At 31.0% G+C, this 22,801-nt stretch overlaps 1 protein-coding gene across 3 annotated transcripts; it reads left to right on the forward strand.

Moving 5' to 3' along the window:
- The first annotated feature begins 4 nt into the window (after nucleotides 1-4).
- LOC136981495 (zinc finger CCCH domain-containing protein 4-like) lies at nucleotides 5-21,822 on the forward strand. Of its 3 annotated transcripts, none has more exons than XM_067277801.1 (11): nucleotides 5-252; nucleotides 5,575-5,681; nucleotides 5,759-5,907; nucleotides 5,984-6,150; nucleotides 6,711-6,954; nucleotides 10,741-10,852; nucleotides 13,527-13,636; nucleotides 14,508-14,740; nucleotides 18,519-18,754; nucleotides 18,838-19,301; nucleotides 19,380-21,822. In XM_067277801.1, the coding sequence occupies exons 1-11, from the start codon at nucleotides 191-193 to the stop codon at nucleotides 20,949-20,951; spliced, it is 3,456 nt and encodes a 1,151-aa protein (XP_067133902.1). In that variant the 5' UTR covers nucleotides 5-190; the 3' UTR covers nucleotides 20,952-21,822. The 3 variants fall into 3 exon arrangements, with proteins under 3 accessions (XP_067133902.1, XP_067133903.1, XP_067133904.1); XM_067277802.1 differs by having other exon boundaries at nucleotides 18,841-19,301; XM_067277803.1 differs by lacking the exon at nucleotides 5-252 and adding an exon at nucleotides 286-1,200.
- Nucleotides 21,823-22,801: the final 979 nt, after the last annotated feature.

Consider the following 22,801-nt stretch of genomic DNA (forward strand, 5'->3'; position numbering starts at 1 on the left):
AGCTCGACATTAATGACGTCACGTGGTCACATTACAAACTGCGCCATTTCTGATGTAAAGGTTATTTTATGGAAAAGAACGGAGATATGAAGAATTGTGACGAAGTCGGACATCAAGTCCATTCTCATATAGATAATTGAGTATTTTGAATTGAGATTTAACGGACTACAGTTACTAAAAGCGCGTGCATATGGCCCATCCATGTGTATCTGACCCACCCATTGTACAGATGGGTAACAAAGACAAAGACAGGTCGAGTATTTTTATAGAATCGTCCGGATATTATTTGTTAAAATGGTGTTTTTTCTTAACTTATTTTATTAACTTACTTCGAACCAATATCTAATATAAAGTATTTTTTCCTTCGAAATACAAAGGTAAACCGAAACATCAATCTCGTGGGGATCATTTCAGTTTGCTGAGACTCCATTGTTTCGGCATATTCCCCAATCCATCTTTATGTCTATAATATAATAATAATAATAGTTTTTTCTTGTTTTTTTTAAACGCCGTATTATCTCTTTGCATGTTTTAAAAATTAATTGTAAACGTTAATGGAATTTAATAGTTAAATAATTAGTTTTTTTTGTTAAAAATTTCCATTTCGTACTTGTGACGTCACCACCGTGTGATCGGTTTCAAATTTTTAAATCTAATTTCGTGTCTAAACTTTTCTTTATTGTAAGTTTAATCAAACTTTTGCGTTATTTTTGGTTAAATCTTTATCTTTTTTGTTTTTAAATTTGCTTTTCCTGTGTCTTTTTTTTCGTTAGTTCAACGTCCTTATATGGCCTTCCCTAGTCGATTTCAATTGGTTTCCGTGTAAATATCATTTATTTCTTATCGATTGGTGGGTGTTTAGTTCGATAAATCGATTAGTTAGAAGTAAAAAAAAAAGAGGAAAAAATTATATATTTCAGGAAATAGGTCGCCACGTTCCTCCTTCCTCCCCATTCTGCGCTTGCAAAACGAGTTGTTGACTAATCTCCGCACTGTAGGGTAGACGGTTGCTCGCTCCCTGATTGTAGTGCTTTGGACCCGTTTGACGGTCATGCAGAGGTCTCTCCTTTTCAGGTTTGCTGCGGTGATTGCACTCCTATGCGACAAGACTATCTGTGGAACTGTTTGATGTGACGTTAGGTGTGTGATGTGTAGATGGGAAGACACAGCTATGACTAGTGACGTACACGAGATCCATCGGTATGACAACAGTCGTGAATCCATTGTTTTGTTTTCTTAAACACAAAACAAATGGTATTAGATATTAAGTAGTAGCAACTAGGGGAAAAACAAATCCTCCATCCTCCTTTTTCGGTAAGAGTATATGGAAAGTCAGGAAAACCGAGCCATTTTTTTAATCATAATAATTAATCTGGCTGATTTTTATATATATGAAATATCCTTAAAAAGATATTATTTTTCTGTCCAAGAGGAGACGTAGGTAATGTAAAACAATAATTATCTATCAAATCTAGTTTGTGTGACGTGTGAGGGCGCTGTTTTCAATGACTTCCAGTCACTCTTACAACGCCGCCCCCACCTCTGTCATTTATATAATTTTTTTTTTCTTTTCTCATTCCTTTTTATTCTTACTGGCGAATTTGCTGTTATTATTATTATTTTTCTCCCTTTCACGTTTATTTCTAATAGTTTTTTTTGCGTTAGGTATTCTAACATTTTATCGCTTCGATCTCCTTTTGTTATTGCTCCCCAGCGGGGGGGGGGTGGCGCCGTTACCTACAAAAGCGACATCTAGATACATTTAGACTTCACACAATTTAATTTGTTTATTTTTTTTTTCCTATCAGGATCGAAATCCCGAAAAGTTAAGAAATATCAAGACGTAAGCCGACTAACATTTTATTAAAAAACAAGAAAAGAAAAAAATTATATATCCGTGAGGACAAGTTAGAAAAATCTCCGGGAAATCAGATTAAAATATGACAGCGTTCAAGGTCACGTTGGCCGTCGGCGATACTATTCTGCGAGGGGGGAAGCATCTCAATCGTAAAACTACTGTTTTTTTCCTACAGGAAAATAAGCTTAGATACATTTCAAGCTTTCAAATTCGCTTCCTGTTTGACTTCAGTAACCAATTCGAAGAAGAGAAGAAAAAAAAAGAATACGTTGACATTAATAAATAAACTAACAAATACACCAACCGAACCTAATATGGCGGCCCCTCGGCGACTCTACGTAAATAAAAATGTCTTCATGTAGATAACCCGATAACTTATTATTATATGATACATATATATTTTTAATATTAGTCGAGGATCGGCGATTATTAAAAAAAGAAAATATATGCATTTTGTGTATTATCGCGATGCGAAATTCAAATGAATAGGTCACGTTTCGATGACATTAGCTTTGACGTCATGTGGAAACGTGAATTCTAAGAAAAACAACCGTTGCCAGTGCGATCGTTATTTAGAATGGTTATGAATAGAATACGGTGTGCGCTTGTCTGTGGCCTTGGAGTTTGATCTTGTGTTTACTCCCGTGTCATGCGACAAAATAGTTTCCGATGTTTATGAATAATTCGGAAAATATCGAATATATAAAGAATTCAAGTCGTCGTTTTTTTTCTGGGGATTTCAAATTGAAATTTAGAACCATTTAAAGTTTTTAAAATTATATTATTTAAAATAATATATATATATATTTTCTTTTCTGAACGAGTTACGTAATTGGAATATATATTAAAAATTTGGCACGTGCAATTACGTTACCATCGTAATCGGTTCCATTATTATTATTATTTTTTAATATTGTGTAAGTAGGTTGATTATTATTAAATAGAATGGACGAAAAATTGATTTTTCGGTTCGATCGGAAATTATTATAAATATTGGCCTTGGTTTGTTTGGTTTGCAATTCGAAAATCTGCGTTGGTTAGCAACCGATTGACTGACGTCACCTCCCTTAGCAACCGGTGTTGATTTCGTTATCTCGTCGTGGATTTAAACATGGCCTTTTCTCGTTCGTTGCTCTTCGAAATTCCCGTCTCGAATTTTCGAATTTATTTTTGCCACGTTGCCGCTTCGTAATTATCATTTAAATCCCTAATTTTCGCTGCAGGTGAAAGTAAACGATAGCGTGACGTCACAGATACTTTTTACCCCCACCCTCCCAATCCATAATAGATGCAGTTTACTGACAACAATGAGACCTTTGTGCACTTTGCAACTGTACATCGAACAAAAAAATCGTTTTAAAAAAATATGAATAAAGTATAATTGATTCAGTTCATTATAATAATAAAAAAACTGAATTAAACAATTACAAATATTTAAAAAAATACATGAATTTATTGCTACCGAATGAAAATCTTCTCTAATAACAACCCGTAGATTCCACGCCGTCCCACTCTAAGCAGCCTGACAAAACAACGGCACAAAAATAGAATTGCCGATTAATGTCCTTGGCGTCGTTCTGAAGAAAATTAATTCCGGCAATTCGTACGGATGGTGCTGTTAATCGGGAATAAAGAATACATAAATGTTAACGGGTGTTTAATCTGTCGTAGAATGTCAATATTTAAAATAGGTGTTGAGATTTGGAAATTAAAGCTTCGTCTTTATGGCCTTATGATACATTACATCTAATTTAGATATTTAACATTTTATTAGACTTTCGAAGTAGTTGCAAGGTTTAAAATTATTTAAAATAAATAAACAATTGCCTATATTTAAATTTAAACAATTCTTTCAACTAGAATTTTAATATTTGCCAAAAATTCTAAACAATTTATAATTTACTAAGTGCATATTAAGATGAATTGGCGTTAATGATGCTAATAAGTATTGATGCTTCGAATTTATCGTTCCTTTGGTTTATCGGCCGTAATTTTTATTCTTTCGATCAAATTTATTACGTTAAATGTAAGAACTTTAAAATCTAAGACTACTTTTTGAAGCAAGAATATTTATCTTGACGTCTCAAAATAAGTATTAATAATTTAAAAATTAATTAAAGTTTTTATTATAAATTTGTGATAAAAATTTTATCTGTAATTTTTATTTTCTTTTTTATTTCTCTCAATTCCATAGAATCTTCTGCTTTGACTGATAGACATTTTACTTATTTTTTAATAAATTGTTTCTTATTGAATACAAACAATAAATACTTGCAATGTGTAATAAAAGAATATAATTTTCCTTAAGTCATTTTCTTAATTATATATTAGTGTTTTACCACTTCATCAAGATGTTTCATCACACTTGAATGCATTTTTTTGGTTTGTAACAGTTTCTAATCCTCGGAATTTGACTTTGAGTTAGTTAGGATCCTTCTAGCTTATGGTAAACTTGTTTGATTACCAAGAGAATTAATTGTAATACTTTCATAATGATGATTTTTATTTTATAAATTAATAAAATTTTAAGTATAATTAGCAAGAAATGTTCAATAAATTTGAATTATTCAGATTGAAATGATTGTAACCCAATGATACTCCTCAAACAATAGTGTTTTTGTATATTAAACACATTGAGGGTTGATACAGGTTGTTTACTCATTCATATTTAATAAAGTAATTAGTTCAAGATTCATTCAGATTTTATTGTTATAATTGTTGAATAGTAATCTACAGTGAATGGTTTGTTTGGTCATTCTGTTTGTGCTTCTGGGTCCATTGGACATGAGCACTCTTCAATACTTTGAATCAAATGTAAGTCTTGCTCTCTATCATCCACCAGCAGCTGAATGGATAAACTGCTGAATATTGTTTGCACCTCACAGATAGGCTGGTTGCATGGAGTTTTCCAGGTTTTTTTTTGTGTTCAACACCTAAATATGAGTCAATTTCCCATAGAAACTCTTCCCGGAAGGCACCCTCTCGCAGAGTGTTGTTCCCCATTTCATCAATCCTCGGCCTTTTCTCACATATAACATGAATGTCTTAATCCAGTACCATTTAATGCCCAAAACATGAAGAAATTTTATAAAAAATTAAAAATAAATTTATTAAAATAAAATATTTAGAAACAGTCTATAATTTGTTCAGTACATACTTCAATCTATAATTGAGTTCTACAGAGAGAGAACATTACTTTGTAGAAACAAACAAATTAATTTGAATAAGTAAAGCATATTTAAAATCATAAAATATTAAAATGATGATGAAATGAAATTTATTTGTACAAGTTAAATAAGATTTTAATTTTATTTAAATATGAATTAATGGAAATTTAAGTCACTCGTGTCTGTGTCAAATACACTGATGACTTGCTGATTATGTAATTTTTTATGAATATTTGAATGTGTAATTTAATGTATTATTCAATTTGAATATTCTTATCACTTAGAGCATTATTATGGTTAACTACATATAAATATTTAAGTATATATATATATATAAAAATTTCTAATGACAGAATATTTTAAATAAAAATGTAGGCTTTGAAATGGTCTCAGCTCTTTGGATTTTGCATATTAATCAATAAATTATGTGTGCATTTATTCAGATAGTGATAAATTTTGTGTATATTGAAGAATTATGAGTAAAATATGATTTTATATAATATTTTTGCTTTTTATATGGAAATTTTAACGTATGTTTTACTTTTAAAGTGAGGACACTGAAACGGAAGAAATGCCGCAAACAATGGACGACATCGATCTCGAGGAAGGAGAGATTGTCGATTCTTGTTGCGAAACGTACGGAGATAGCGATAAAGGTAATTGTAATTGTGTGGAAATCGTCTTAATGATTTTAATTTTATATTGATTTTTAATACTTTAATAATTGTTTCAGAATCTAAAAAGGTAGTTGGAGCTACAGAAAACAATACAATTCATACATCAGAAGGAGGTGAGGAATTAGATATGGCAGGGAGGAAGAAAAAACGGAAGAAGAAAAAGAAAAGAAAAGATGACGGTTTAAACGATCAGGGAAAACCCAAAGTAAAATCCTCAAACAGTAATTTTGCTACATTTCTTTATTTATGATTTTAATAAATGATTTCTTTATAAATAACAGAAAAAGAAGAGATACATCGATCACGATCGTGTTGACGATGAAGATACTTGGTTTGCAATTAATCCAATGCCTTATCCTAAAAAGAATTTTAATAGAATATCCGAAGACGGTAGAAGTCCATCTCCCAGTTCTTACGATAATTTACTTCTTAATGCAGAAAAGAAAAGGTTTGAACTGCTTTTTAACATTAAATTAATTTATGGTTATTTTATTTAACTTTTAATGGCAATTATTAACATTAGAAATCATATACCATATTTTTCCCATGGATAACCTGCCGTCATATATAATCTCTGGAACTGAAGTAGAATCTTCACATAACCTACACTACACTTTCAAAGATGCTCATGCTAACTTTGCACAAAGGAAAATAATTTTTCCTTTGCAGCAGTCATCAAGAGTTCTCCTCAATAAATTATAAGTAGCAAAATTTACGATAAGCTGTTCTATCGTATCTGTTTTGAAATGAATTTTTTAAAGATAGCTGTGGTCTATCCATGCAAAATTATGGTAATAATAATTTAATTTAAATTTGTGGAAACTTTTCATTTAGATGTTTGTTTTGTGGATACATGTTAAAACAATAATATAAATCACATATCTTAATTCTGGTTTGCTTTATTTGTTTTAGAATTTTTATAAATAAAATTTTAGAGTTTTATGCAGTAGACCATTAAAAAATATTTCAGGTTTAATTCTATTTTTTTTTTTTTTTTTTTTTATTCAGTTCTCCATCTCAAGATGATGAAGAACATAAACCTAAAGAAGAAAAAGAACGAAGAAATAAAAAGGTGGCGAGGAAGAATGCAAACAGGCGGCAGAACTCTGAAAGAGGTACGAAAAAGAAGAGAAAAGACGGGAGTCGAAATGGAGAATCCAAGAAACGTTCCTTGCTAAACAAAAAGAGGAAAGTTGCAAAGGCGAAAAGTCGTCCATTGTGTAAATTTTTCATGGAAGGGAGATGTTCAAAGGTACTATTTACGTTTTAATTTCAGTTAGTTTTTCTCAAATGACAAGAATTTTATATTTTTATCTATCATGAAAAATTAAGATATTGAATTTCATTTTAATTATTTTGCCAGCCATATGCATTAGTTCTTCTGATTACATTGGTCTGAGTCTTTGAACTTGTATAGATTTAGAATATTAGATTAAAGGAACTGGAAGGAAAATGTTGAAAAAATAAATTGGATTATGTTAAGCCATAATTCTATTAGTTATAACATTAAAAATGCCTGAGAATATGCAATGTATTTGGAAGAAAGTTTTTATATTAAATCTTAAATCTTTGATATTTTAATTAGAAATGGTGATTGCAATTTTAATAAAGAAATTATTAGAAGTGAAACTTAATGGACAGAAGCCAAGAGGAAGAATAAAAATAAATAAATATATTAATTAATCTTTAATTGCTCTGCTGGAGTGCTTCTTAACATCAAACTGATGATCTCTCCCAAATACTTTCAGACTATTACCCTCATCTTCATGAGAATACAACCATTAGCAGGTAAAAACTAATTCTAGAACATCTAGTTTTTATTTAAATTCATTCCACTAAAAGTTCCAAAACCTTTATGGTTATATTATTCTAAATAACGAATTAGACAGACTTCAAATTGATGATTAGTACCCTCTAATTTTTTCTTCCTGCGACCTGGATAATGATTCAGAGTCCCTAATAAGTTATTAATCATGTGTTTCCATAAACCTGTATAAATCCATATCCTCCTTGCTTGATCCAAACTATCTTCTCTAAGCTCCTCTAGAATCTTTGTTCTCTCCATTTCTATCTTCATATCTGCCTCTTGTGCCTCTTGAGTTAATACTGGTGACTGGAGCCCTTTCAATATCCTTTCTATGTTCCTGGATCCTGGTTTCTAATGACTTTTTTTGTGGTCTGAAAAATAGCGTAGTAGCTCAAAAGTACTTGGGAGAGGTCATCAGTTTTTGATGTTAAGAAGCACTCCAAAAAAACAGTTAAATAGTATAAATTGATTTTAACAATATTAGTTGTATAGACCAAGTGATCATAATTAAAGTACCTGTATCTGACACATCTAGAACAATGTTTATCAATCTTTTTCTAATAGTGGCACCCAACTTGGTAATTCCCTCTTTATCAGTGAAGAGTTGACCTTTTTTTACATTTATTAATGTAAAAAGTGTTGTAACACTACTTGGTGCTAAGCTGGCATCTCTGAAGCATCGTTGCAGCATCCTCCTGGTATGCTGTGACATCTCTGTTGTAAACCACTGATCTAGAGAGAGATTTGGCAGTTCAAATACAACCAAATTTGATATGTTGACATTTTAGATCATGTGCAAGACCCTTATATTTAAAAAATAGTGCCAAAATTCTCCACTATAGCAGTTTGTCTCACAAACATCAAAAAGAATGAGCTCGATCTTAATCAGTATGATTTATTGATGGGAGAACACTTAGTATGGTTTTTATTGATGATATGTTGAAAATTTTGCAGCCATGACAGACAGCATCACAGAGGATCATTTATGGTTAGCTATCAAATGTGCCTTTTGTCTCCTTCAGGTTTTACTTCTTCAGAATGGATACCACGGTGAACATTATCCTCCATATAGCTAAAGTCTGTATACTATGGGTGTCTAGTAAAATAAAATATTGATTGAAGTATCAAAAGTTCTTCAGCAGTAAGTTTCAGCATTATTTTTTTTAATGAAAATTCTTTTGCATGTTTTGAAATGCCACTGTACCAAATCTAATTTGTATTTGGACAGTTAAATAGCTCTCTGTACAGCATTGAATAGGGGGGTACTTTAATTATCCAGTGTATTAATTAAATAACTTTATTTTAAAAATCTAGTATATAATAATTCATGGTAATATAAAATGTAAATGCTGTTGTTTAAAATAATACAGAGAAAATTAATAAGAAAAAAATATTTAAAAGTTGGCACTTAGCATTTGATGAGAGTGTCAAACAGATGTTGTAACAGCATGGGGTATAAAAGGTCAAACTCTAACTTGTCTTAAGTTATAAAATATTTGATTTTTTTGAGATTTTATTTTTATATAATGTCCCCTTCAAATACACTACTTTTTCTCAAAAAAACCTGCTTTATATCTGTATTATCTTTATTATATTATATACAGGGCCGGATCATTGCATAGACAAATGAGACAAATGTCTAGGGCAGGGGTGGCCAAGATACGGTCTGCCGACTAATTTTTCAAAATTAGCTACTCAAGTTCCAATAATTGGTGGAATGGATTCGCGATACTTCTTCATGTTTTAAAAAAATTCCATTGTAGAGATTTACAACTTTTGCATTTGTCTGTTATAAATTTACACTATTTGAAGAACCAAAGAGCCCACACTCACTGAAACTCATCTGCCATTCCACCATGTCCCTCTGTTTATGCTGACATCGTGTGAAGCACAGCGCTGCCTGCCTTTTTTTTTTGCTTGTACGTTTCTTCACATTGTAAAATGACATTGCGCATGCATCAGGAACTTCTGTTATTTAACAGGATTTAATTTTAATATTTCGTTTCACCCGTGAAAAAATTTTTCTTTCCAATCCGGCTCAGGCAAAAACTGTTGGCCACCCCTGGTCTAGGGCCTTGTTTTTTGACGGGCCTGGTCAAACTGTCTATTTTGAAAAGATTTGTAAATGAGTTAGTTTACTTTTCCGAATTTTTAAATAAAGTTTATTCATATTTATATACTTACTTTTTTAAAACTATCTTGGCTTTTATTTAAATTATCTTTTTCATTATTCAATTTACCTTTCATGGGTAAAATATTATATTATTTAAATATTAACCAAAAAGGTTAAATTAAACAATTAATATTTTAAGGTAATATTGTTATTGTATAACAACTTTTGTTAGTTATTTAATAAAATAAATTTCAATTTTTTAAAAATTTATAAACAAACTGTTCAAAGTTTTCTAGAAAAACTAAAATTTATTGTTGTATATTAAATATTTTTTATTAATAAAAATATAAGATTTGTTTTAGCTTTTCACATTATTTAGTTTTGTTTTATTTATTGTTTTATATTTTTTGTGTGCTCTATTTCTTGGGGGAGGAGGGAGTAAGAAGAAAATGTCTAGGACCCCAAACAATGTTCCCTCTAATTTTTTTTGTAGATGAGTGGAACATATACTTCTCTGAGCAAAAAATTGTTCTGAGCATATATATATATAAAAATTAAAATAATTAATTATAAAGTAGAAATTAAAATTCATTTTAAAACATACTTCCATACAAAATATTACCTTTTGTCAATGATTTAATGTATTTAATTGAAATATATGTAGCAATAATCATGTTGCAGACAGAGTGAGAAATGAGTAAACAATTCAAATCAGTGTGCATGCTTGCCTGCGCGGCACATAAATTCTCGTGTGCGGCAACAATTTGAGCAGTGCGCAGCCGCACTGCTTAGAGGGAACATTGGCCCAAAAGTGGGTTAATCCGGCCCTGATTATATATGCTTCATAATTGGTGTTTATTATAGTTCAAGAGCATTAGGAAATTTTTTTTTTTTATAGATTTAAGCAACTTATTTATATATTAAATTGATGATATTTTACAGTTAGAATTTATACTTTTCACTAATAAAATACCGTAAAAAATGTAAAAAACTAAAAAAAAATGTAATAAAATAATTTGTTAATAAAATGTAATATAATTATTTTATTACAGATACAAATAATTATATTCGTTATGACAATTTCAATGTCAATAAAATGATTTGATTATTTTTTTCAGGGACCGGACTGTCCATTTTCTCATTCATCATTACCATCTGTAAAGAAAGAAATCTGCAAATTTTATCTTAACGGTTATTGTGCCAAGGGACCAAAATGCTTATATATGCATGATATCCTTTTAAAAATAATATTATAAAGTGAATATAAATATTAATTTTTCATATTTTTAACATCAAAAAATTATAAAAACTTAATGTATTCTTTAAGCAATTAATTTTATAAATTATATTTGCACATTATGATTGAAGAGGGTGTTTATGCATATTCATATTGATGTATATTTTGGTCATATTCAATTAATGTTAAATTAAGTAGATAGGTATTTACTTATTCAATTAATTTGTCATGTGATGGAGTATATAATTTCTATTTTAGTTTAATTTCTAATATTGTCTTTAAGGTGGTTCCACACATTTGGTATTTGGCAAATACCAAGTACTAGAGACAATTTACTCATAACTAATATTTGGTATTTCCATTTTCCACTCCTTGTTGGTATATTGTGCCAAATCAAAAGGAACAAAGGTAATCAACAAATATCAAATGTGTGGAGCAAGTTTAAACTTTTAATTTCTGAAGGGTTTGATTATAAATATTTAGTTTATTGGATAAACTTTGGATTTGGATAGTCGATATTAACTGCTACCTAATGTATTTTCTTCAATAACTTACTTTAGTTTTAATTATATTCATTTTAAATGTCCACTTATTGCTTGGAATGTATCAAAGGAAAATTAACTTTATTGCCAACATTTAAGAATAACTTATCATAATTTCATTCAAAGATGATGCTTGAATATATAATGTTATTGTTTAATAAATATTTATAATCAAGATATTAAATATGAATGAGTTAAATTATTATTTAGATTTAATAATGTCTGGGTCTTAAAGAAGAGAGATTGCGATAAATTATTTATAACATGAATACATCAATAGTCTAATGTCTCAGCCATTAAGATATTGCTTGTAGTGTCTTCAATAAATTACAGTATTGATTAGTTTGAAATGAAAATCAGTTTAATGCATTTTGTTAATATTAAGAGATTTGGAACATTGCAGTGTTTTAAAGATATTAAATATTAGTGTCCATAAGCACCCTTCCTATGTAATTAATCCTCCAGCTAAGTTGTACATTAAGTAGATTATTAATTTTTACAAATTAATTTCTTTAAGTTATTACGTGGGTCTTTAAAAAAAAAAAATTATAAGACAACTAGGGCATGGTTCTTGACCTTTCTGAGGCCATGGAACACCATTTACATACTTTTTATTATGTGGAGCATTAGCATCAATATAATCGAAAATTGATAAGCAATTTCACATTTACTACTCTCATAAAGCAACACGTAAACTTTATTGTATTATATAAAATAGTAAACATGGAATAGTACACAAATAAAGTAATATGTTGTACATTGGAATAAATTTACCATTAAATTTTTTTTTCCTCTTTTTTTATGGAACACTGGGGGCAATTTCAAAACATGGGTTGAGAAATGCTATACTAGAATGACTGTATTAGTTGAATGAACTGAGTTCATTGTTGTTTCTACAGTTTCTTCTATCATATTTGAAATTTTAGTTTAGCATAAATTTGCTTTTATTACTAATTTATCATACAAGAACTTCTGAGGGAAAGGGTAAAAAATGCGTATTTCACTGTTATACCCCTCATCAGTTCTCTTTTACAAATACCTATTATCATAAATGTTACAACACTAAATAATATTTTACATTATTTAATCTTTATTATAGGAGATATTGTAATTAATAATCACCTGGTAGATTTGAAAATTTATATTGTAGCTTTTATACAATAGAGAATTAACATATTCAATTTATAAATTGCTATAGTTAGATTGAATATGTTAATTCTGTATTGTATAAAAGCTACAATATAAATGTTCAAATGTACCAGGTGTGTATATATATATTGTAATTAATAAAGACTTTTGTTATATATATATATGATTTATTTTTGTTATATACAGTAGAGCGTCGTTTATCTGAATCAATTGAGGACTAGGGTTGTTTGGATAACTTATTTTTCAGATAACTGATTATGTACGAAAAAATATATTAAATTAACCTATCCCATGTTGAAATTTTTCTCCATTGCGTGTTGCTTCGCATTGAATTTTCGTTGATTTTAAGCCTAACAAAAATTTTTATTATAATAATCGCGGCTATTGTATTGTTAAAAATTACTTCTTTATTTTATACAAACAAAATAAATATATTGAAAAATATAAAAACAAAAAATTATACTTTAGGCGTTGATCTAGTATCAAAAATGTTCAATTCAGCACGACATAGTCTGACTGGAAAGCTTTCAGTTAACCAACGTTTCCGTTGATTGGTTTTTGGATAAATGACGCTCTGCTGTATGTATGTATGTATGTATGTATGTATGTATATATATATATATAACAAAAATCTTCAAATGTGCCAGGTGATTATTATAAAACATACTGTAATTAATAAAGGTTAAATAATGTAAAATATTGTATAATGTTGCAAACTGTATAATCATATCAGAAAGTAATATTTTAATATAATTTTCAATTATTTAGTTTATTAGTTTTGCGTGAAACACTTTTTTTTTTTAGTGGCTTTAAAGTGCCCCAAATGACAAACCTCATTAATGTGTTAGTTTGTCAGATTGACTTATCTTGGCTAAATATAAGTTATGATTAATAGTGTAATTTATTGAAATATATTCCATCATTAAAAATTTATTATTCAAATTTTGTTAATTATTACTTCTTAACTGATATTTACGTGAATTTCCATGTAAATTTTTTCACACCGGAGCAAAATGCTACTCGGAAACGAACTGTCTTTTTTCACATGACCCTTTAACTGACGAAATGAGAAAATTATTAGATAAGGTAATTAATTCTCTTAATAAATTATTATTAAGCTAATGAAATGTTATAATCTGAGTGATGTTATCACTAAAGAATTTCAAAGAAGCAAAATATTGCAGAAAATTTAAAAAATTGTTTATTTGGTTCAGAAATAGAGTTAAGGCAATCACTTAGCCGACCCAATTAAAATTTATTTTGTCTGCTTACATGATGAGCAAAAATATTTATTATTATTAATTATTATGAAAAAATTTGAGTGTATTCTGGATTTTAAGTGATTTCTATAATTTATAGGAATTAATTAAAGTTTAAAGATATTTTACTTTGTTCTTAAGTAACATATAATATATGACATAAATGACAACCTGATTAATTTGTATCACCAAATGATCTGCCAGATTATCCGGCAGGTAATTTTAAGGCTAGTAAAGAATTAAATACAAATTAGTTTGGCTAGAGGTAGGCAATTTTGCCACCATCTCCTGGTAAATGTAAATTTAATAATTAGAAATAAGCAAATTTTAATTTACAATATTTTGGAAGAGAGGAATTGGCCTAGAGTGAAACTCAAACTCTCAACTCCTGCTTACTGTGCATAACATTGTCAATTAGGCTACCTGGACATCCACCCAGTCTTTGTTTCCAGAGCTGCTAATTATTTAATTTAAATATAACCATACTAGTCACTCATTGTACCAGCTTGGGATGATTTAGTACTCAGTCCTCTATGGCTTTCAGCCAACTTATGCTTAACCCAGGCCTTAAAATAGTCTGACATAATCCAGCAAATTGTTTGGCAAGTAACATATAAAATGTACCTTATTTAAATTTATGTTTCTTTTATATTAACTTTTGAAGAAGGTTTCTAATTATTTATTATTTCATATTTTAGTATTTAGAAAGTAGTAAAGCGGAAGAAAATAAAAAAGATGGTAGTGGTCCGGAAGACATTGGCTCTCCTCCCAAACAGCAAAAAAGGCCCAGTCTACTCGGTTCTCCTCCCCGTCATGTTAAAGAGGCAGCAGAAACGTGGCGTTGGCAGCAGCATGTACTTCAGATGCAGCAGAAGAGATATCCTGTACCTTGTAATGCTCCTATTCTAAGTCCTCCTCATTCATTTTCAAGGTATGACAGATTTTTACTATTATTACTAGCTGTTACCCGCGGCTTCGCTCACGTGGATTTTGCAAGCAAACCCTATTTACATTCAATATTTCAACAACTATAATAATTATTTAACACCTGTTTTTAATTTGATAAATTTTCTGGAACGTTTACAATTGTTTTATAATTGAATTGGTTCGATTATAGAATGATGTAAATGTTCCAGAAATTCAAATTTAAAATGGTTCGAATATTTGGTTAAAAAAATTGAAATATATAAAAAATGTTATTAACAATGCCTGAAATGTTATCAATTTAATACACCTAAGTACTGAATGAAGACTAAATGTAATTAAAAACAAAAAATCTCATCTAAAATGGTACAGTAGAAGCCATTCTTCAGGTTAAGACTTAATGCTCTCCCTCTCCCCCATGGGGAAATTTCAAAAAATCTTTTCCTAGTGTTCATTCACATTGTGTACTCTACTAAAATGTGGTTAAATACAAAAATTTGTATCTAAAATAGTACAGTAGAAGCTGTTCTTCAGGTTAATGCTCTCCCTCTCCCCCCGCAGGGGGAATTTCAAAAAATCCCTTCTTAGTGTGTGTTTTCATGATGTACCCTGTGTACCAAATTTCACCTCCAGGTTCTGGAGCTTTCTAGAAAAAACTGGAACATTCTCATTGAAACATCACACATTTTCGAAGTCAACCACTTTCAACCCCCATATCTCCCACACCTTTATAGCTATCGAGACGCAACCACCATAGTGCAGATGGGAGACTTGGGGCTGCTACCACACACAAACACCATTCATGTGCGATGTGTAGTTTTGGCTGTAGAGTGAAATATAGGTACAAACATATCCATTTATATATATTATATTATATATATATATATATATATACAGGGTGGGCCAGCGAAAACGAAACGGCAGAGTGTTCGTGTTCGTCCAAGCAAAGCGCTCGGACAGGTCGATTTTACTCTCGAGGGGACATCTTTTGCAATAAAGTTTTTGCGATTCTGAATATTAACTAAACAAACATTTTTTTCGAAATAAATGTTTGTTTAGTTAATACAAAATAAATGAGTTCTTAAAATTTTTTGTTGTCTGTTGTATTCAGAATCGCAAAAACTTTATTGCAAAAGATGTCCCCTCGAGCAAAAGATCGACCTGTCCGAGCGCTTTGCTTGGACGAACACGAACACTCTGCCGTTTCGTTTTCGCTGGCCCACCCTGTATATATAGATTATTGCTTGATGTAGACATTTAAGATGAGTATCATAACAATAATTTTAGTAATAAGTAAGAATTTTAATTATTTGCTTTTTGAATTTATGGCAGATACAAAGATTTTTATACTTATAATGATCTGTAAAATTTCTATTGCATTGTAACAGCTTTATATGGTAAAATTTTGGGGGAATGAATATTTGAAACAATGTTATCTTAAGAATTCATCATGTTATATACTGTAAATGTTACCTGTTCATTTGACTATGGTTGGGCATCAGTTCCACAGCTATGTTGTCCTGTCAGTATGGGCATATCTTGCTGAATGACATATTATCAATACTAGGAGTGCGTTTCATATATTTCCTAAAAGTCATTTATTATGTGCATACTTATTCTTTTGTGTACTAAGCAAGAAAATCACCAATTCTACTGATTTCATTTTACATGGTTTTATTATTTTCCAGGAGTTCCCTGCTATTATCAAAAAGGATGCATTTCTCTAGTTTGTGTAGTGTTATCTATTTTTGTTGGGTAGTGTGTACTAACTGGAAATGTTGCCTGATGAATACAACTAAAATATTCTGTTGACTACTGAAAATTCCTCACAGTCTCTTTTATACGGTGAATTTGATGCATCTCTGTTTTAGATATGTAAAATTGGATAAAATCTTCATCTCAGAATTAATGAAGTGCAGTGTGTATAACTCTTAAAATGGAACTAATAACAATAGAAGTTTCATAGTTTAGAAAATGAATAAGAATCGAAAAATACTTTCACAAAACAAAATATAAAATTTAATTTAAAAAAAAAGGAAAACCTATTAAATAAGGGACCATCTGTTAATTACAGGTACAATTTTTGAGCCACTTCCTATTTTGTACACTGATGTACTGTACTTTTTGTAAATCTCTACCTTTACATGTAGTTCATGGACCTCCAATCATATTGAAGAAATGACTAAAAAGTTCTGCAAATATTTTCTGATAGTTTATTCACCTGATTAGTACATAGGCTCATAAGAACTAATTTGTATGCAACAATACTACTAAAAATAGTCCATACACACACACGCACACACACACACACAGCTTCGATCCTTCCCTCACCATTGTGTACAATGATTTGCTTTTCATGGCTCCTCCTGTCTTTAATTAATGAAGGCCCATAAATAACTAAACACATCTAAAATATTTAAAGGTGCAGATGTCACAAAATAATAACAATTTTATTAATTTTTTAATCTTAAGATACAACATTTAAAAAGAGTCTTCCTATTTTATTTATTTTTGCCATCATTCATTGTCAAATGAATATGTTATTTTATAAAAACAAAAACTCCTGAAATAATGGAAAATTTGAAGGTGCAGTACTGAATCCTAATGGTTTCATTATGTATTAATTTCTCATCTAAACTTTTTATAAGTTTTAGAATATTTAATGAAATCAGGATGAGTGGTGGTGATGAAGAAGCTAAACATTGTCCTTATTTACATTAAAATTAATTTTGTTCTTATCATTATTAATGCTATTTATTTACTATGATTATTTTATTGTTAATGTTAATTTTTCTATGGATAGTATCCAACCAATTCTTAAAGTTTTATGAAATTTGTTTGTAAAATTACAGTATCAAGTTAAAAATTTAACTCTTAAATACATTTATGACTGACAGCTTGCAGAACCAATTTTCTTTGTTTTGATTTATTTAATTTCAGAAATATCACTTCTTCAGTTTGTAGTCAAAGAACTTGGCATTGCAAGTTGTTTCTATTAAATGTGATGATCATAACGATTTTTAAGGCATTATCATATTTGCTTATTGCATTTTTGCTGTTGGTAATGTACTGTTTGTGTCTCAGATTTTTTAGTTTTTTTAATGAAGAAAAATTTGAATTAAATATGTTGTATGTAAAAAAAAGGAAGTCAAAAGGGACTACAGACAGATATTGGAACAGATGTAGGAGTAAATTTCAGGATAATTTTTAATTATTACAAGAAAATCAGCAATGTTAATTATATGTTATGTTACAGAAAGTTTCAGCCACTACATTTTTTTAAGCTAACACAAAAAATGATGTTCTGGCATCTGCTTTAATAGTTGTGCTGAGAGCTGGAGGCTGACCAGTAAAGGTGGCACCCTGCCACTCTGGGGGACCCAGGATTAAATCTGGATGAGTTGAAAAAGTCCAGAAATTTTTGGGGTCCCATTGTGGATACAGCAAAATGCATAATGATCTTCCAAAAAACAAAAAAAACAGGAGGTTGTCTCTTAGTGCCCATAGGGTAAAAGTCAGTGCCCAAGAGAGTTTAAAAAAAAAAAAAAAAACACCAATCACACTCATTTTATAAGGGAAAGGAATTAAAAAACTAAAACATACTTATTGAAAGCTTTGCAATAAAGTATCCTGGGCAAATAATTTGTTTTTCAAGAGCGGTATTGTCTGGGTATACTTGGATTTTGTATGCTCATAGTTTAATTACTGTAGAAATTTTGTTTTAATAGTAGTTTACTAATGATTTAAATTTTAAGAGATATAATTAAGTTATTTCTCTATTTCAGACCAAACTTCTATATGGATACTCTTCCAAGATCACCCAATAAAATTCCATCCTTGATGTCGTTACCTCCGATAGCCATGCCTATTGGTTTAAATGCTCATTTGCCACCTCATCTGGATCCGCCAGGTATGTTCTCATCGATACACGAAGGAGAAAGTAGTAGCCAAGAAGAATGGGAAAGCAATAAACTAAGTAATAAAGAAATGGAACCTCTAAATGATGAGAAGCCAATACAAGGTAAACCATTTATGAAGTTTGTCTGTTGTTAATAAAATAATGTAGGCTAACAGAGAACTTAAAATTACATTTTATTCTTACAACAGCTAAAGAAAGTTTGGCACTTAATTCAAGCATTAAAAATTTCGAAAACCAGAAAGATCTGAAAGATCAAAATAGTGTAAAAAATACCAATGACAATTCCAATGAAGAAAGTTCCACAAAACTTGGAAACAGCGAGTCTAGTGATGCTGGCAATTCCAATCAGGATAACCAATTGTTCATGCAGCAGTCTGCAAATTCTCCACCATCTGAAACGAATCTTCCTCCCCCTACTGTTGTAATTCCTACTCATCTTCCTAGAAGACAACGAGAACTGTACTTAAGGATTCAGCAGCATCAAAAGGAAGCTGCAAGTGGAGATAGTGGTACAGATGGTGGCGACGTTTCTGAAGATCCAGAAGGAAAAGCTGAAGATGACGAGAAAAAAGAAAATTGGTATAGTAGTGATGAGGATGATACAGAAGATCAGCCTCTGACAGCAGTATTGAAAAAATTACGAGAGATGGTATGATTTGATTTTAGTGATATGTTTATAATTAAAATTATTATTATTATAATAATTCGTCCCTCTTTGTTTTTTCAGCCTCCTCCAAACAGATCACATCAGAACTTGGGACAGTCATTTTCTTCAAATTCTACTATTGATATTACTAAGATGTTGAGTGAAATAAGACAACAAGCATCTCAAAATATAGAAATCAATGGAAATAATATCTCCAATCAACAAAATGACTTTTGGCAGAATTTGTTAGGTACAATACCACCTGAAAATGCTCCCAACTGTAATAAACCAGGAAGCAGAGACCCACGAATTCGACCAAATCCAGGCAAACCACCGATGATGAATATGCCCGATATTACAAATAAATCTCCACCATTCAGAGATCCAAGACTGCAGAATCGAGATCCTAGACTAGCTTCAAGAGATCCTCGCGTAACTCCTCCAGTTATGAACAGCAATCCCATTACGCCTCGTAACTTACCAGAGAAGCCATCTCCACCACCGTGGGAAATGCGTCCAGTGGTCAACAAACCAAATGACGTGATCATTGAAAATACAAAAAGTGTAGTTAACAACTTACAATATAAGTTACATTCAATAACCCCATCACAACCTAATTATAGTTCATATGTGTTCCAGTGTCAGTCAGATCCAAAATTATTGAATGATCCACGTTTAAAAAAGTACTTCAAACAAATGTCTGGTTTACTTCGTCAGCAGCAACACATGACTGACAATGTTGGCCCAGTTGGTTCCGAACAAAGCAAAAAGAACATTTTAGATGTGCCAGTAAAGCCAGTCATGAGTGCAAATGACATTGGAAATCCTGCTAATATGGAGCACTGGGAATCTTCAAAACCAAGAATTACAGATCCAAGAATTTTAAAATCATCAAATCTTTCTATCAGACCAAGGCAACCTGAAAATATGCCATCTTCACAAAATATGCCACCAGAATCTGTTTGGACATCTGCATCTATCAATCATACACCTTCTACAACTACTACTACTACAGTAACATCTCATCTTCCCAAATCTGTTAGTGATCCACGTCTGACAAGATTATTGCATCCACCCGTGGATCAGAGATGGCATCGTTCTTCTGATCAAAATCAATCCGACTCAAATAACAACAGTGCAACGTCACAGAAAAAATCTGGTGTTACATCTACTTCACCTGCAGCTGTACCTTTGAAACCGAAACAGGATTCAATAGCTAAAGATACATCGCCACCTTCGACAAATAATAGTTCCAAAGAACAGTCTGCATCAGAAGATGATGCAGAAAAGAAAGAGAATACTGAGAAAAAGAAAACTATTACTATTAACAGGAAGAGTAACATGAATTACGCTTCACCATTAAGTTCTTATGAGGACAATTCAAGTAATAATGCAAGCTACAACAGCTACAATCGCAGACCTCAGGCATCTCAAAATCAGACCACTAAGGTGCAACCCAACATTCCACAACCTGTAACGAATACTTCGACCGCAAGTGAGCTCATTTCTCAAGAGTCTTCTGGTCATGGTCAATCTTCACTTTCCTTTCTTGTTAACGAGCCTGCTAGTGAACCAGTCTTGGCTCCTGAACACACACCTTCGCTAAAGGAAGTATTTAAAACTAAAGATCCAACAGCTTCGCCATTTTGCTAGAATCAAACTTGGCACAAGCGGTTCTCGACTTTATTCCAAACTGTGGATGGTTACGTGTTTTGTGGTTGTATATACTGTGTCAAAAGTGCGGTGTTTATCCAAGAAAACTGGAATATCATGCAAAAGACATGAGGTTTTTCCTAGCAAGACTTCGACATTACCGACTACTAAGCGACATTCATTGTGTCATCCCTCGTCCATCATCGCCACTTCATTTGCGTTCTCATCATTCGCAATCACACTGTGAATTCCATTAATTTTCAATGTAATAATACTGCTGGTCAACACAGTTTTAAGACAATTGTGGAAAGTGTTAAGGCTGCTTTTAAGAAGTTTGTTCTGTTGTTTGTGTTAATTGTGATCTTTGAATGCCCTACTTACTTGTGGAATTTTGTCCCAAGTGGCCTTAATCTTACTTCCATTTGTTAAATCCTTTCTAAGTTACTTACGATAAACTTTTATTTTGGTCTTATTGTGAAAACAAACTGCTCCTCTAGCAGAGAGCCAAAAGCACCCCGGCCAGATCTCCCGAGGCAGCATTGACTTCTCGAAGAGACAACGATCCACACAACACATTTTACCCATTATTATACATAGGATTTTTTATGTACAGTTTAGGATATTGAAACTATTTCAATATACTGTAAATTAATTTTATTTGTTTACTTTATCGAATTACAAAGATGTGATTTAAGAAAATAGAAGAAAAATTGAATCCCGAAAATTCGGTCGTCGATCAATTTTTAAGTCGAATTATACGGTCAACGTGTAAAACATGTAAATTTTTTGTATGTGTTGTAACATGTGAAATTTAGTACCCTGTCCATAAAATAAAACTCCTCATGAAATCGGTTTTAAATTTAGAATTTAATCATGAAGTCTCTGTGTTGTAATATGGTGACGTATATAAGCACAGACATTTTAACGATTGAATTCACTAAGCCCGCGACCAACTACCAATGTTTAGTTGCAGTTGGTCGCGAATTCACGTTTCACCATGGAGTTACCATGTTCCAGTTCCCCATGTTTTCATATATAACACCGTGTATCTAGCGGTTTTACCTTCTCGGTCACTATGGGGCTTTATATATGTTACCGGCAAAACCCGATTTTACGCCAAACTAGTTTGGCGTAAGCGTGTCAGGCCAAACTAGTTTAGAATTATTATTCAAGTATATTCATGGTTAAATATATTAAATGGTTAAGTTCATCATAAAACACAAATAAGTTCATTTTTAATTTTAGTTTGACTCTAAAAGTTTTTATTATTTCGTTTGAATTTTTGAAAATATTTTCGAAAGTTAATTACCTTTAAAAGTGCACGGCTTAATTAAAAAAAATACAAACTGATAAGTACTGATTAGCTTATTTTTATTTTATAGTTTTGTACAAGTGTTGTCACTTCTAATCAATACCGTTTTTGGTTAATGCACCCTAGGTATCGAAGATGGCAGCTCGTCTCCGATTCCAGCGATCAGAAGACGGAACAGTGGGGACGCGCCTTCTAACCTAACCTAACCTATTCTAATAATTTAGTTGCTAATAATTATGGTAATTAGAATAGGTTAGGTTTGAACGCGTGTCCCCACTGTTCCCTGTCGTCTGATTGCTGGAATCGGAGACGAGCCGCCACCTTCGATATCAAGGGTAACATTAACCCCGTTTTTTATAATTAAGTAGACTGTTTGAATAAATATTGTTCATTTAATTGATTGCCTTTTAATTTTATTTTAACCATTAGAATTATTATTCAAGTATATTAAACTAGTTTGGCGTAAAATCGGGTTTTGCCGGTAACGTGTAATGAAATCCACATCTCGAGTTCATTTCATATTTCATTACCATATATA

This window comes from Centruroides vittatus, unplaced genomic scaffold (assembly GCF_030686945.1).
Source record: "Centruroides vittatus isolate TY-2023 unplaced genomic scaffold, ASM3068694v2 contig_766, whole genome shotgun sequence".
In the NCBI taxonomy this organism is placed as follows: Eukaryota; Metazoa; Arthropoda; class Arachnida; order Scorpiones; family Buthidae; genus Centruroides; species Centruroides vittatus.

What these genes read in the sequence shown, in the direction of transcription:
- LOC136981495 (XM_067277801.1), top strand. Translation starts at nt 191, where the DNA reads ATGGCCCATCCATGTGTATCTGACCCACCCATTGTACAGATGGGTAAC. An exon ending in TGATGAGAAGCCAATACAAG is followed by an intron (nt 18,755 to 18,837) that starts GTAAACCATTTA and finishes TTATTCTTACAA; the next exon opens with CAGCTAAAGAAAGTTTGGCA. An exon ending in TGAAAAAATTACGAGAGATG is followed by an intron (nt 19,302 to 19,379) that starts GTATGATTTGAT and finishes TTGTTTTTTCAG; the next exon opens with CCTCCTCCAAACAGATCACA.